This window comes from Salarias fasciatus, chromosome 19, assembly GCF_902148845.1.
Source record: "Salarias fasciatus chromosome 19, fSalaFa1.1, whole genome shotgun sequence".
NCBI classification, from domain to species: domain Eukaryota; kingdom Metazoa; phylum Chordata; class Actinopteri; order Blenniiformes; family Blenniidae; genus Salarias; species Salarias fasciatus.
In genome coordinates, this window is record NC_043763.1 from 113,343 (window position 1) to 129,460 (window position 16,118).

General features: G+C 45.5%; 1 protein-coding gene across 6 annotated transcripts in view; it reads left to right on the top strand.

Moving 5' to 3' along the window:
* Positions 1-16,118, top strand: part of atp10d (ATPase phospholipid transporting 10D) — a 98,537-nt gene that overhangs the window by 262 nt on the left and 82,157 nt on the right. For 2 of the 6 annotated variants that reach the window (XM_030116623.1, XM_030116628.1), the window contains exons 1-5: positions 4,391-4,498; positions 4,587-4,897; positions 6,880-7,074; positions 8,534-8,738; positions 8,872-8,957. In XM_030116623.1, the coding sequence (XP_029972483.1) occupies positions 4,463-4,498; positions 4,587-4,897; positions 6,880-7,074; positions 8,534-8,738; positions 8,872-8,957 (833 nt within the window). In that variant the 5' untranslated portion in view covers positions 4,391-4,462. Of the gene's footprint in view, positions 1-825; positions 916-4,390; positions 4,499-4,586; positions 4,898-6,879; positions 7,075-8,533; positions 8,739-8,871; positions 8,958-16,118 lie in introns of those variants that run through there. The other 4 variants (XM_030116624.1, XM_030116626.1, XM_030116627.1 and 1 more) reach the window with 4 other exon arrangements.

Genomic DNA, 16,118 nt, shown 5'->3' on the forward strand with positions numbered 1-16,118 from the left:
TATGACTGCGGTCAGGCCAGCCTACGCTTCACAGCACGCAGGCAAACCAGTCGCACGTTGATGAGCGGTTATATTGGACAATATTGCCATTTTTGCACTTTAAATGTAGCCACATTTCTTCTTTTTTAATATCTTTCCGGGATTTCGGCTATAAAGTACTGGAAAAGTACCCAGTAATAACCCTTCACAGTATGTATGCTGTAAGTATTATATGACATAGTCCAAGAGTAATAGTTGACAATGATTTTGCTCAACAGCTCCCAGGTTATATGATCTATTGTCTCCAAATCACTTATGTATCACGGTACGACAGTGGCAAATTCAGACACACCTCTCTCTCTATATATTAATCATCATAATTATAAATAATATTTTTTTTTATCAAAATTACAGAGTGCTAAGCTCATTTAATGTATTGCCTCCTAATCAATACTTATAAAGCATTCATTCATTTACTTTGTTTTTTAAAATATTAAATATTTTAAATTGCTATAAATATGTGTTCTTAATATACAGAAAGGGGTTGTCTTCGGCGCTGCTTAACTTTTATTTTGAAATGTGTTCCGGAACGGTGTTACCATAATGCTCAGTGTGATTGCGCACCGTAAATTTCAATGCTGTTCGCTTTGGCCCGCGTTGTTTGAAAAGTGGAGAGAAGTGATGATGATTATGACGTCAATGAACCACGCTCTCATCGTGTTACCCCCACCTCTCTCTCTCTCTCTCTCTCTCTCTCTCTCTCTCTCTCTCTCTCTCTCTCTCTCTCTCTCTCTCTCTCTCTCTCTCTCTCTCTCTCTCTCTCTCTCTCTCCACACACACTGTTAGAGCGGAAGTCAGCAGAGACCTGTCCGCCTTATGACTGACAGGTAACTCCAGTGGAACCTTACGCTTTGCTGTTTGTGGAAGTCGTTAGAGGTGAGCTTTGTTTCTTGACCGTTGACATGATGAGCGCGCGTCCACTGGCCGCCTCGCGCGTGCCGGAGCCGTCTGTATGGGCGGCTGATGTGATCAAAAATACGGCTTCAGAAACGGCGTTTAGCGGCGTATGGGCAGACGCCGTTCGCCAAACGCTGCCTGGTCAAACTACACGCCTGTATTATAATTTTATTCTAATGTTCTCCACCCCTGAAGTTTGGTCAGCCAGTAAATCGAACAATGTTGATCAGAAATGAACAAAGCAGCATAAGCATAATAAAATATAAGTATTGTGTTGTGGTTGTGAAGTCCAGATTCCTTCCTGTCCTGGAGCCACAGCGAGTGATCGAGTTCGTCCTGCAGCTTCTTCAGTCTCCCAGGTTTCCACTGATTGGGTAAAAATAAATCAATTTTACTGGCTGACCAAACTTCAGGGGTGGAGAACATTAGACTGAAGTTATAATGCAGGCGTCTGTTTGACCAGGCGGCATTCCACAAACGCGTCTCCCTTCAGTGTCTCCCTGTTGCACCTGTTCAGGTGAAATATCACAGAGGGAGGTGGGCCTTCTTCAGCTGAGTTTGTGAGGCGTTCTACAACAGTAGCAATAGCGTATTACCGATGAGGATAATCTTTTCTTGAGTTGCATCTCATTATTACTAGAAGGTTTTCTCAATGTAATGATATACAGCTCAGAAAAAATGATTGTTTACAGTAGGGCCCGACCGTTTCATCGGCCGGCCGATATTATCGGCTGATATGAGCCCTTTTCAAAATATTCATCATCGGCCGGGTTTTTGCCGATTCTCAATTCTCAATTTCTCATAAAACAGTAAATGGTGTGTGAAGTGTTGGGAGTCATGCAGAATAATGTCCTTGCACCGTTTGTCCACCAGAGGGAGCTCTGACTGCTTTCATATTCTTAGTCCTCGCTGCTGTTTTCTCAGTAGTGGGAGTAAGTAGGAGTAAAGTTCAATCAGGAAACATTGCACACATTACTTCTGCCTTACCTAGAGGACGTGCATGTTTATTGTTGATGCCCCGTGTTCCCAGTGAATGATGAACGCGAGTACCATTCAGGTCTGTGTACCCAGCAGTGTGCGTTTTCTGTCAGCTGCGATCTGTGTGCTTTTCCGTGCTGTGCGGTGTCGTGCCGTGCCGGCCTTCCTCATTTGGGAGGATGATGTTTGTTCATTCCTGCCGCTGTTAAGTTGTCCACGTGTCATTCAGTAGTTTGAATGAGTGTTTTTTTCCTGAATGATTAACTGATGGAGTGTCGGAGTTTGCACCGGCGGGAGCGCTTGTTTCTACCCCCGCGCATTCCAGGCAGGCGGTGTTAGTCTATCTTTCCTGTAAATCCTCTAATAATGACCTGTACTTCATTTTAAAAGCCCGCCTCCTTTAATGACCGGATGCGTCTTTGAAGACAGCTCATAAAAGCCGCCTCCCAATATAAGCCTGTTTTTTTTTTTTTTTTTTGCCTTTTCTTTCTTTCTGTGAAGCGCTACGGCGCTGTACTGACAGTAGTCTGTGCTACAGCGCCTGTCCTCCTGGTATGGCCACTGTGCGTATTTGCACGCGTCCGGTAAAAATGGTGGAGGGACAGAAAACATTAAAGGTGTAATATAGGATGTTCTATTTGCTTTGAGTTCCGGGTGGATCATCAAAATAACTGGTGGGCCTGTTTGTGAATCATTCTGACGAGCTGCTTTCGTAAGGCCGCTCTACGTTCTCCCTCCCAATAAGCTTCTCCCTTTGGCGCATGCGCATTTAGAGTGTTTCTGTAGCCGTGAGCTTCGGTTCCAGCCAGTACTTACCGATGGCGAGTCTGACATAATGAAACTGTAACTGTTTCGGAAAACAAGCTTTATGAGCGAGGCCGATCGCAGACACTGAAAACAGAGCCGTGCACGCCCGGAGAAGATGGGCTTGCGCTCGCAGACTTCCACCATTGATAGGCATTTCCTGGGGGAGGCAGTGGAGCCGGGCGATGGTCTGGCGCATGCGCGTTTTTCAAAAAGTGAGTAACAGACGTTTGGCTTCGTCTTTTCTAGAAAATCCTATATTACACCTTTAACCTCGTTGTTATTTCCGCCCACAACAGTCCGTCAGTTTAGACAACCGTGCGGCTCAACATGCAGCTAAAACGGTCCTTTCGCCTCTCTCTTTCTCGCTTTGTTTCTGCATGGCCTGTTTAGCAGGCGCACCATGCTGCTATGGTCGCGCGCCCGGTCGGGTTTCTCTCTCGGACCTCCGGGTCCGAGACGCGGAAAACCACAGTCTGCCGGACCTTAGCCAGAGACACTGGAACTAAAACCACACCCCTGGACAGCTCTTAGCGGTGGATGCCTCAGCGAGCTGCGAGAACTAATGTGAATTGCAGGACACATTGATCATCGACACTTCGAACGCACCTTGTGGCCTTGGGTTTAGGGTTCCTCCTGGGGCTACGCCTGTCTGAGGGTCGCTTCTCAGGGTGCTTTCACACCTACAGCATCTGGTCCGCTTGAAGCGGACTAGCGTCCCCAACTCCGGCAGGTTCGGTTCGTACGCGCTGGTGTGAAAGCAGACCAGTTAGTTTTGGTCCGGGACAAAGAACCGCACCGAGACCTCCTCGAGGAGGCGGTCTCGGTGCGGTCTCGGTGCGGTCCGCTGCTGGTGTGAAAGTTGACCAGCCTCGGTCTTGTCCGCTCTGTTGTGGAGAAGGCTTTTTGGTCGCCGGAGGCTTCCGTAGCAAGCCGCGCAGCACATCACGTCACACATGCTGGCCAATCAGGGTTCACTTCCGCCACCCAAAACACATTATTATGTGAACAGCGCCACCAAGGGGCAGGAGGGTCATAGTGAATAGTTCATCTGCAAAAACAAGTGGTGTGAATGCGAACCGAACCAGTTGACAGCTGCAACATTTATGAATAATTTATGTCCGAACCGAACCACTCTAGCGGACTAGTAGGTGTGAAAGCACCCTCAGTCCATCGGAGGAGGAATCCCCGCCGCACGGCGGCGACCCCGGCTGCGGCTCGGGCAGTATCCGGCGCCGCCTCCCCTCCCGGCTCGCCTTCGTCCCCCCAGGTGCGGACTGGCGGAGATGGGCTGTCCGGGCATTCTTCCCAACCGCCCTCCGCCCCTCCTCCCCGCCCCTCCCCGACCCTCCGGTCATAAAGGGGCGGGTGTGGCTGCCGGTGGACTGTGACGGTCTCCGTGCTGCCCCCGTGTCACGAGCGTGCCCCCCCCGGCTCGCCTCGGGGTGGGGGGGCAGCGGGGACAGCTGAGCGAGGTAGCTTACATTTCATTCCAGAGATTTAGGCTTTTCTTTACTTATTTATCTGCTGTATTTGTTGAAAAGGCACCAACTGTTAAACAATGTGGGTAAAAATAAAATATATTTTCAAAGAATGTTGCTGTGGTTTTGTATGTCTATAATGAAAACTGTAAAACTGTTTTTTTTTTTTTTCTCAGACTATAATCGTACATCAAAATCTGAAACCGTTGCACGCCTAGTGGACTCCAAGTGATTTTTGGGTGCATCATCTTGACACAGAGTGCATGAATGCACAGTGCAGTGTCATTTATTGCAGTGATGTCAGTACTGTGAATGTTGATTTTGTGATGAGGATATACCATGCAGTCCTGCTTGAAAGTTAATTAGAATCTAATTTTGTCTCTTTAGAATGACGCCATTGTGAAGCAGGAGACCCCGATGGAGCGCCTTCACTGGGTGCGGCATCGCTGTCGACAGCTGCTGGGAGCAGACTCGGCACAGGGATGTTGTACTCCCCAGGAGTCCCACCAAGGACCCTCAGACACAAACTGCTCCCCACGGAGAGTCACAGAAAAGCGTAGAATTGTGTGCACTTGCCATGGATCCAACCAAAAAGAGTTTGAAGCTGTGACCAAAAACTACAAAACCAACGCCATACGCACCACTAAGTACAGCTTGTTGTCCTTCATTCCCATGAACCTCTTTCAGCAGTTTCACAGGTCAGATTTTCTCTTTTACTTTTTACTTCTTAGTAAATTGTGATTTTCCCCACGGGGATGAATGAAGTGTCTGTTCCATCACTGTAAGCATTGAAAGTAGGGCGCGTTATTAGCACGTTAATGCGTTAACTTCCTTAAAGCTCGTGTCCAGAGTTTCCCTTCATTTCCAACGTATGAATCAATTTTCAACAGAGCTTAAACGTGTCAGTCTGGTTCGATACTATAATATAATATTAGCATAAAGCAATATAAAAATGTATTTATGAGCCCCGCCTTCGTCTCATAGACCCCCATGTTATCCGAAAAAGCGCCGGTCAGCTTCAGCCAATAGATTTCGAGCTTCCGCCTTGTCCTGCTGTCAATCAAAGTGTGGAGCAGCCAGAGAGCACGGCTGCTCACCCAGCAGAGGAGAGTTAGCAACGCAGCAGCCGCCGCGCTCACCTCGGATATATCCACTGTCTGCTGAACATCCACCGTAAACAGCTCAACATGGAGGATGCTGTAGGACTCGGAGGCTCTCATTTTCACCCGACAGATGCACAATTAAAGGGGCGTGGCTTGGTCGCTAATGAAAGCAGAGGGAGGGCGGAGCCTCGAGACCTTGGATTAAAAAAAAACCTCTCTATTTCAAAACTCCGGACACGAGCTTTAACGGCGACAAATATTTTCATGAGGCGTTAACGCCCCCCAATTCCCCCCCCCCCCCCCCCCCCATACACACACGTTGTGCTCCAGCTGAGTGTCAAAAAAGCACACAGCAGCAGCACTTTCTGCGGTGAAACACGGTCCATTCCTCATTATTTGCCATAATGAACTCGGCCGAATTATCAGAAAAATCCCGAGGAAAAGGCTGGTATGAGGCACAAACTGAAATAAGGAGCGCAAATATGACAAAAACGAAAGTGAAACTTAAATCGCGTCTTTTGCCGGAACACCGTTTCGGCCCGCTGGGCAGTCTTCAGGCGCTGGAAACACGCAAAATAAAGTAAATTTCCCTTCAGCACACAATCTGGCTTAATGAGGCACAATTCGGCGTGACTGAGTTTATCCTGCCTTTTGTCTGAGAGTCAGAAATGGAATGAAGTTTGAGGAAGTGTGTGCTCATAACAAACTTCGTTTTTCATCTGCTCTGCTCTTGGTTTTGTGTGTGTGTGTGTGTGTGTGTGTGTGTGTGTGTGTGTGTGTGTGTGTGTGTGTGTGTGTGTGTGTGTGTGTGTGTGTGTGTGTGTGTGTGTTCTTGTATTTCTATCCTTGTTGGGGCCAAATGTCCCCACAAGGATAGCAAAACGTGGAACGATGTGCCTTGTGGGGACCTTTTTCCGGTCCTAAGTAGGAGAAACAGTGTTTTCTTGACCATGTTGTTGTTACTGGAAAAAGTAAAAGTGCAAAAACATTTCTTTAGGGTTAGGCTTTGTTGTGGTGTGGGTTAGGGTTAGGGTAAGGGTCAGGGTTAGGGGCTAGACATGAATGGGAGTCAATGGACGGTCCCCACAAGGATAGAAATACAAGACTGTAAGTGTGTGTGTGTGTGTGTTGGGGGGGTCGGGGGCGGCAATCTTGGTAAAGACTTGGTATTTTAAGTTTTTAAGTTATTATAAATCATATTTGCTGAATTTTAAAATTATTGTAAAATTTTGCTTCTGGCAAAATTCTTGCAAAAAACACAAGGTCCCTGTTCCCGGCTGGGGGCAGGATGATCATCACAGAGTACTTTTGAATTCATTATTGTATTATGTGCATAATGTGATTAATCGCAGAAAAAATATGTGATTAATCCCGATTAAGAAATTTAATCGTTGCCCAGCACTAATTTAAAGCAATTGGAATAAGATTTCATTTTACCTGTGGGAAAGTTTGGCACCAGTGTGACTCCTGAGTGATAAAAAGCAATAAATACATTTAATTTAAAGTGATCATTTGTGATTTCCCAGTTAGTGACTGTTTGAAAGACTAATGTACTGCTCTGATCTTGGTTTTTGCAGAGCTGCTAACCTCTACTTCCTCTTCCTTGCATTGCTGAATTGGGTTCCAGTTGTTGAGGCCTTTCAGAGGGAAATTACCATGATTCCATTAGTCGTAGTTCTCACTGTGATTGCCATCAAAGATGCTCTGGAGGACTACAGACGCTACTTGTTTGATAAGAAGGTCAACAACAATGTAGTGCAAGTGTATTGTGGGTGAGTGGACAGACATTCCCGCAGTCTACCAGTGTCTGAATTGGTTCCATTTTTGATGCCACTGTCCTGAATGTCTGTATGTATACTGCAGAGTTTTTCACCAGGCTGTTTATCATTTCAAGACATCCAGACAAGCTGAGTCCACATTAAACTGCTTAGAGACCAGAGGATGCAGCTGTCGAGGTTTAACGTCCTCCGCTCATTCTTTTTCTTTCTGTGACTGAAGTTACTGCACAGTGTTAAGCAAATGGTATAACAAGGGAAATGTGTGGTAACTGCAGTATTGTCAATAATAACTTGAAAATCTATCAGAAAAACAAACACTCTTATTGTTACCATAACTTTAGTATTTGTGTCCCATTTGTTTCCTCCAGCTAAATACTATATCTGTTATAATGAATGTAACAAGTGTACAAACTTTGCATTTTGCAACAAGAAGCATACTTAAATATTAAAGTGGCTGTATCCTGCTTTTTTAGCTCGTCCAAACCCTAGAAATGGCATTAACATGGTAATAGTTTATTTTTGGCGCTAAGTTAAAGTCATTTTGTGTGAAATAAAAGATTTTCTGGGGCTAATTCTGAAACCCGGAAGAGAAAACGCTCTGTTTCACTGAAATCCCGCCTCTCCCCCTGTGGACTTGGACCGACAGCGAACTTCAACCAGTCAACACTTCAAAACAAATACGCTAGCTAGCTTTAGCTCTTTAGCTCTAGCTTCTCCACGCGCAAAAACGTCTTTTCCTGTGAGAAACTCACCAAGCGCAGACCCTCCAGACCCTCCAGACCCTCCAGACCCTTCAGACCCTCCAGACCCTCCAGACCCTCCAGACCCTTCAGACCCTTCAGACCCTCCAGACCCTTCAGACCCTTCAGACTCTTGCTCTTGCTTGACTGTTGCTTTCAGACGATGGTCAAAGTTTATCTCCGTAATCGGAGATACAAAAGCAGCAACGCTGATTGCCGAGGGCCTGTGGGGGGAGGGCTCAGGGGAGCCATCTTCACCGTGTGACGTCAACATGGGAAACAGAGTGTTTTCACGGTGTGGGAGGGGCTGCCTCTCTGAACAGCAGAAACACGAGGAAAGCTTAAACATGCAGGCACAAAGGAAAAAAACGCTTTGGGGTGTTTTAGGTGAGTACATAACACGGTTAACACATACAAAAAGTGAATTTTGCATGATACAGCCCCTTTAATGTGTAAACATTTTTTTTTCCTTTTTCTTTTTATGAGAGTTTAAAATATATTGAATTACATTTTGATATACTCCTGCTTATGGCTCCTTATGGAACTGGAGTTGTTTATTCAGATTGCTTTTTTTTTTTTTTTTCATTTTACTGGTCTGATCCATTTGAGATCCAGTTAGGCTATCAGCAATAAACTACAAATGAACCGTTTACTTCCTTTGATTATCTTAGTAAATTATCAGTTATTTTCTGTCAATTTATATTGTCCTACAGCACTCAGAGAGCTTATATAGACCATCGCTGGAAGGATGTGAGGGTTGGAGACTTTGTTCGTCTGTCCTGCAATGAAATCATCCCTGCTGACATGCTGTTGCTGTATTCCTCTGATCCTCGAGGGATCTGTTACATCGAAACAGCCAACCTGGATGGTGAAACCAACCTAAAGCAGAGAGAAGTGATTTCTGACCTTCCACTGCAGGTATGGCTTGAAACATCTCAACCTCACCTCAGTTACTTCTGTTGTTTGATGTCTTATCTGGAGTTTAAACTTCTAAAGTTGTGTGTGTGTGTGTGTGTGTGTGTGTGTGTGTGTGTGTGTGGGTGTTTTACAGGGCTCAGAGTTAACTCCTGAGAACTTTCACAGTCGCATTGAATGTGAGCAGCCCAACAACGACCTGAGGCGCTTTAGGGGCTATATGTAAGTGTTCTCATCTCATGACACTGGTGCAACATTACCATGCCTGTTTTCAGCCGTTGGGTTGTTCTGTCAACATGTTGATTGCATCAGAAAGTACACCTGACCAGTACTCCCTGTAAAGGAGGAGGAGGAGTTTCTATCCATCTTTGGGCGACTAATTTTGCAAAATACAGCAGCTTCTTTCAGGTGTCAGAAGGCTTGTTTCCGCAGCTGTGGTTTGGGTTGTGTCGGGTAGGCGTGCGTTTCCACTGACCATGGTACCGCAATAACCGTTACCATCCCTGACCACAAACGCCATTTCTGGCTACCCCTCCGTATGTGATACCTGGTGCTATGTCCTGAATATGATAGGAAAGGACTTCAAAAAAGCTGTCTGCTGATTAGTTCGTGACAACCGTTACTGTTTTGATAGTCTGCCATCTTTAAAGATTGTCGGCAGAGAGCACTCCGTTACTTGAAAAAGTCTTCTGAACACAGGTCTTCACAGGAGGTGCAGCTGCATCTCCCCATTACTGCAGAGGAGATTCAACGGGAACTGGATGGCAACTTTAAAAATGAGAAACACTTTTTTGCTCTCCCACGGCTTCAGACCCGCAGTCAGCACCACACAAAATGCAAGAAACTGCGGACAGATTACAGACTTGTGAGACTTCTCAAATCTGGACTAGGTTATTTTAATGATAGTAAACTTTCATTAAACACTGTGATTTTGAAACTTTTTTGGGATTTTTGAAAATGGAAAGTGTATGTTTGACTATGTTTTCCACACCTGGATCGCATTAGACCAGGTCCACATCGAAAACCTCTGGAAACTAGACTTCTGAGATCTGGATCAGGTTACTCTAAAGATGTTACCATATTTTCCGCACTATAAGGCACAAGTAAAAGCCTCAAATTTTCTCAAAAACCAGCAGTGCACCTTATAATCTGGTGCGCTTTTTTTGCAGACAGTACGGTAATGAAGACAACCCGGTGGTCAGTCCATGTTGTTTTGACTATGGTTCCCATAACGCTTTGCGACCTGATCACATGAGGAAACAAGCTCTGCTAGCTTATAGCGAAGCTAGCCAGTTCAAACAGAATGGCAAACATGGAGCTTCAGGCACATTCTCCGGCTCTAACCTGTCAGTCGCCACAATCACACAGTTTGTCCTCCAGTCTCCCAACCGGGGAGCACAGCGCGTGGCAGCACAGCCCGGCCAACAGAAGCTCCAGAAGTGCCAGCTGGCTGGACCCCGGTGATTAAAGGTGCTGTAGGCAGGATTCGGCATCTCCGCCATCTTGCTTAGGTTTACCTAAGCAAGATGGCGATTTGACCCATCTAAGATGGCGATTTGAAACCCAGCACAGCCAATCCTGTCCTGTTTTCTCTGACATCACGCCCTTACGCAAGTTAAGCCCCTCCCACAAGAACGTGCGATGAACGCCCCTTGACCAATCACGGTTAGAGCCTCAGGGGCTCTTCTGATTGGTCAAAGATACCTGGAGCTGTCGAGATTCCTTTTCAGCTCAGAACAGAGACAGATGGAAACGCTGCGCCCTCGCGGTAGTGCAGTTATACTACACTCCTAAAGGATTATCAATGGATACTCTAACATTTAATCCAAAGAAAACACAGAAAAATTAGCATTGACTAGCAAAATCCTGCCTACAGCACCTTTAAGCAGGTTAAGGCCTCAGTATGCTCCCCTGTCGCCGCCACAGCGTTCCTACGCCGGCAACCCTACGCCACTACTGAACATATCTTGCTTCTGCGTCAAGGGAACGCCCTCCTCTGCCAAGCCGCTAGCAGTCACAACAACAATGCGGCTTCCGTAGTTCGGGCTTTACCTAGACATAGATCTACAGACATAGATTTCTAGACGTACGTATCTAGACACGCGTGCATTTACCGAACATATATCTGCATATATGACATATCTGGACCCCGGGCTGTCGTGGAGGAGAAGCTGAGTGGACCGTGATGAAATATTGGTGAAACTAATGAGTCTTTGGATGATTAAAGCCATTTTAGGAGCGGCTATACACATAGCCCCGTCTGCTAGCAGTGCTAACACTACTAACAGTATAGGGATGTGCGCCGCTCCATTTTGGATCTAAATTTCTCCTGAAGCTCTGTTCGGATCAGAAAAGCATTCCGTGTGAGTTCTACTTCATTCTATAAACAACGCAAAAGCGGACCAATCACAGCCCTCGACGTTCACGTCACCACACGTCGCCTCGACGCGAAGTCACTTTTTTCGGGAGGCGCACGTCAAGCCCCGGCGTAGCCCGTCGTAGGGCTACGGCGTAGACGTCGTCGGAACGGCGGGGGAGCATACTGAGGCCTTCAGACCAGAAGTGGAGAGGAGCGGTCCTCAGTCAAACTCACTTTGATATGTCACATTCAGTTGCGGGCCGCCATCGGCCTGGTGTTCTGTTGATTGTTTGGGTCTAACTGTTGGCCCACTTGGGGCCCCTCCTGGCTAGGGGGCCCCAAGCAATTGTCTACATTGCCTAATGGCAAGCTACGACTCTGCACCTAGATCACCAATATGTATTTTGCTCATACAGAAAGTGGATAATTTTTCTTCTCCTCTTTCATATTGGAATGGATATGATTGCGACGTTTCCAGAATGTTCCTGTTCAGCAGTGTGGCTCACATCTTTGAAGTTACCTTCAGTGTGGACAGGGCAATAACAGTAAAACTGGCTATTATCTGAGTGTCTGGATTAAAGAAACAATAGTATATGCATCGTTTAATGTGAGGGGGCGTGGCCAGGCGACGCTCATTGAAATGTATTAGTTTTAAAAGAAAGGCGTGGGACACGAAAAAACTGTGCAAAGCACAGCTCCTGGACTCGATTCAATAGATTAATTTACGTGACTCAGAGCATGAATTGCCGTGAGACTGGGTTGTCTATTCTATGAGCCTTATAATGCGGTGAAAAAACTTTAAAAAAAAGAAAAAAGCCATTCATTGACGGTGCGCCTTATAATCCAGTGTGCCTTATAGTGCGGAAAATACGGTAAACATTCAACAGTGTTTTGATAAGAGTTTAACTTTTTCCATCCATCCATCCATTTTTCACCGCTTATCCAGGCTCGAGCCCAGACTTCCTGTCCCCAGACTCTTGCTCCAGCTCAGGAAGAAACTATTCCTGTGTCGGGTGGTTCTGGCCTGCAGAGATCTGTAACGCCTGCCAGACGGCAGCAGTTTGAAGAGGGTTTGAGCAGGGTGTGAAGGGTCGGCAGAGATCTCGACCGATGTCAGCAGAGAACTTGACATTTTCCACAAGACAAAATAATTGCATGGCCAGAAAGTATTAGAAGGAGAGGCAGCACAGAGAGAAAAAGAAAACTTCAATTGTGCAAATTACAAAGAAAAGAAAAGAAAACAAACCCTCATCCCTCCCTCCCACCCTCCACCACTGCCAGTGAGCCTAATGAGAAACACAAATCTGTCAAGCATACCTGAATAGATAAATAAACTGCAGATCACATTGAGCGTAATTAAAAAAAGTACATGAAAAATGAATTGGAACACAATCACAATAATTGCATCAGATGGAATGAAATGCATTTAAAAATGGGCCCCACATATCATTAAAACTTCTTGTAGAAAGTTTAAGAGCACATCTGATTCTTTCTCGCTTAAAGGGACTTAAGGCAACTTTAAGGCCTGTTTGAGTGTGTTGAAATCCAGTCGCGGGCCAGATTGGACAGTTTGGCGGGCCAGATTTGGCCCAGGGGCCGCCAGTTGCCCACCCCTGGTATACACAGTGTACTGACCTGAATTTCCTGAGTTTTGAACACTTGTGTGTTGTAGCTTGATACCACTGAGATGTCACATGAGAAGTGTGTGTAACCACAGAACATTGTAGTGTTTTGACAACAAGTTAATGTGCAATTGACTGCAGAGTGTATTGTCGGTTGAAGCTTTGAGCTTTTACATGAGAGGTGTGTGCAACAACTGAACATAGTGTGTAGTGTTTAGACCACAAGGTGATGTGCAGTTGGCGTCAGAGTGTAAAGAAGGAAAGTCAGAGTCTAGCGGAGTCATAAGGTAGTGTGAAGTAGTGACAATTCGAGTCGAGCGAATGGTACATGAAGTTAAGGTTGTGCAAACTGTGCCAAAGTTTAGATTTTTGTGTGTTAACAATCATGAAAAACTGTAATGCTTCACAGCCCATTAGCATTGAATAAACTGGAAATGCGTATGTATTTTTTCACAAATCTTGCCTTAAGTCCCTTTAAGGCAGGACATCACACCCGCCACCCACTGTGAATGAGTGGGTGGGCCAGGGTCCCTCCACTTCAGTAACCCCCAATTTCCACCGAAAGTGCTGCGTCGTGCTGTGCAGCGGAGCGCCAGCGGAGCGCCAGCGGAGCGCCAGCGTCTTGCTCCAAAGTCAACGCACACCGGCAGCGCAGCTCAGCGCCGCGCCATCTGGATGGGGAGGGCTGAGGCTCTCGTGCTCTCGATATCACACGAACAACACATGATATAAACAGAAATTTTTAAAAAAAGAAATGCCTCATTTCACTTCTGCAAGGTCGCTCTGCTCGCCCAGCCACATTGATCTGTAATTTATAGACTTCCAGCAAGGATGAGTTCATGGTTTATGTTTTGATCTCAAATGAGAGCTTTTCTTTATCCAATAGTTACTTTTGTTTGGTTTATTCTACATAAAAACAGTAATTTCTGCGTTCGCTACTGTCTGGGACCCTGTTGAGCTGATTCTCGTGTCTCCCGAGGCGGTGGAATAACAACATATAGGAAAACATTTACATCCGTGAGGTCGTGCATTGTGTTTTATTTTGAAACTTCCTGTGTAACTTCCTGTCTGGTGCTTTCTGAACGACAGTGAATTTACGAGGTTTTGAAGCGGCGGCGCAGAAAATAGAACTGAAGCAAATCACCAGCGCTGTGGCGTGGCACGGCGCTTCTGGGACCTGGCGCTTTCGCATCCGGTGGAAATTGTCTCATAGAAGAGAATGGGTTCTAAGTGCTGCACAGTTCGTATCAAGGCGCGGCGCTTTCACGTCCGGTGGAAATTGGGGTTAGAGATGTTTTGTCTGGCACTGGAACCCTTAAAAAGGTTTGCCATCAACTTCTCAGATTTATCCCCGTAAACATAAAACAAGGCCTTTCGTTTTAAAAGTGAGTATTCAGCAGAGTAAGCAGTCAGCAGATCAAATCTGGTTTTAAGTTCAAATCGTTTTTTATGTAACTTAGGATCCTTGGTTTGTGCATAACGTTTATCAATCTCTCTAATTTAGTGGGAAAGATCTTCCCGCTCCTTTCCAGCCCCCCTTTTAAGTCGGTCTGTATATGATATTATTTGCCCTCTAAGGTAAGCTTTAAAAGCATCCCAGACTATAAAATTGGACACATCAGGGGTGATGTTGGTAGTAAAGAAAAAGTTTATCTCCCTCTCCACAAACCTAACAAAGTTATTGTCTGAAAGTAAAGTTGAGTTAAATCACCATTGCCTATTCTTTTGTGGCACATCAGGAAGAGATATGTCCAAAACCAAGGGAGCGTGGTCGGAAATGACAATGGTCTGGTATGTACAGGTATTAACCAGTGGTCGTCAATAAAGAAGTAGTCAATTCAGGTATATGTGTGATGAACTGGTGAGAAGAAAGAATATTCCTTATGATTAGGATGCAAGGAGCGCCATACATCCTGAATTCCATAATCAGAAAGAAAAGTTTTAATAAAGGAAGCAGATTTACTGATTCTGCACATATTGGTGGATGACCTGTCCAAAGTTGGGTCAAGCCAGCAATTAAAATCACTAGCAAGTATGAGATTATAAATGTTAAGGTCTGGCAGAGTTGAAAGCAGGTGTTCAAAAAAAGTTACACTATCCAAGTTAGGAGCATAGACATTCACAAGTGCCACTAAAGAGTTATACAATTTACCACAGACCATCAAATATCTTCCACACTTATCAGAAATCACACTGTGTGATTCAAAATAAACACCCTGACCAATAAAGATTGAAACCCCCCTAGCTTTGGCTTGAAAAGAGGAATGGAAATGTTGCCCACGCCACCCTAAAAACAGACGTTATTGTCTGAATTACGGATGTGGGTCTCCTGCAAAAAAACTATTTCTGATTTCAGGTGTTTAACGTGAAAAAAATCTTTTTTCCGTTTAATTGGGTGGTTTAGGCCCCATGCCAACTCAAAAACTTTAAGCAGATTTATTCATAATATGAAGCTAAATAGAAAGGTTTGGGAATATGAATAAATGAGAACATAACAGTTTTGAACAAGGACTGCAGTGGAATAATGCAGACAGGTAAAAACAGGCAAAAAGACAAAACCGAACTGAGAACCCAAGCATCACTGGCAGTGGCAACCCCCCATCCCACCCACCAAAACAAAAACAAACAGCAGGCTCTTCAAAACACGCCCTGTACAAAAAAAAATCTTCCTGTATTCCTGTATTAAGTTTACCAACTACTCCAGTATCAAATGAACGTATTTATAAACGAAGTGCCCTGTAACAGTCATGCATGTCGATGCACAGGCGCATAAAGTGGCTCTAAAGTGTCCCTCTTAGACAGTGGTCAGCAATTAGCACATGAATCGAGTCGCAAACTACTCATTAAGTGGCATGAAGTGTGCATAAACCGAAATGTTATGTCTATAACTTCGGTTCCCTGAAGGAGAGGAACGAGGTACAACACATATTGTATGGGATATCACGCCCCTTACGGCCTGCTGAAGACACCTCTATTCACGCCTTTACGGCAGATGATCTGTGATGACGTGGATGGCCCGCCCTCCGCTTATAAGCGGCCATCATCACAGACATCCCTCAGTTCGATAGCCGCTCTTCACGAAGCCCAGCTGACTGCGGGGCAATCAAGTGTTGTACCTCGTTCCTCTCCTTCAGGGAACCGAAGTTATAGACATAACATTTCGTTCCCTTTCAGTCGATTCACTCGGTACAACACATATTGTATGGGACATATATACACGCCCCGCAGAGCTGCCACCGAACCCGAGCCTAGCCTGCAACCTAGTGCGAAGCCGACCCAGCAGAAAGGACAGACTGAGCCACCGAAGGGGCCGTCACATCCAGCCGATAAAACCGCATAGAAGTATGAGGAGATGACCAGTCAGCTGCAGCACAAACATCAGTTATAGACACTCCCTTAAAC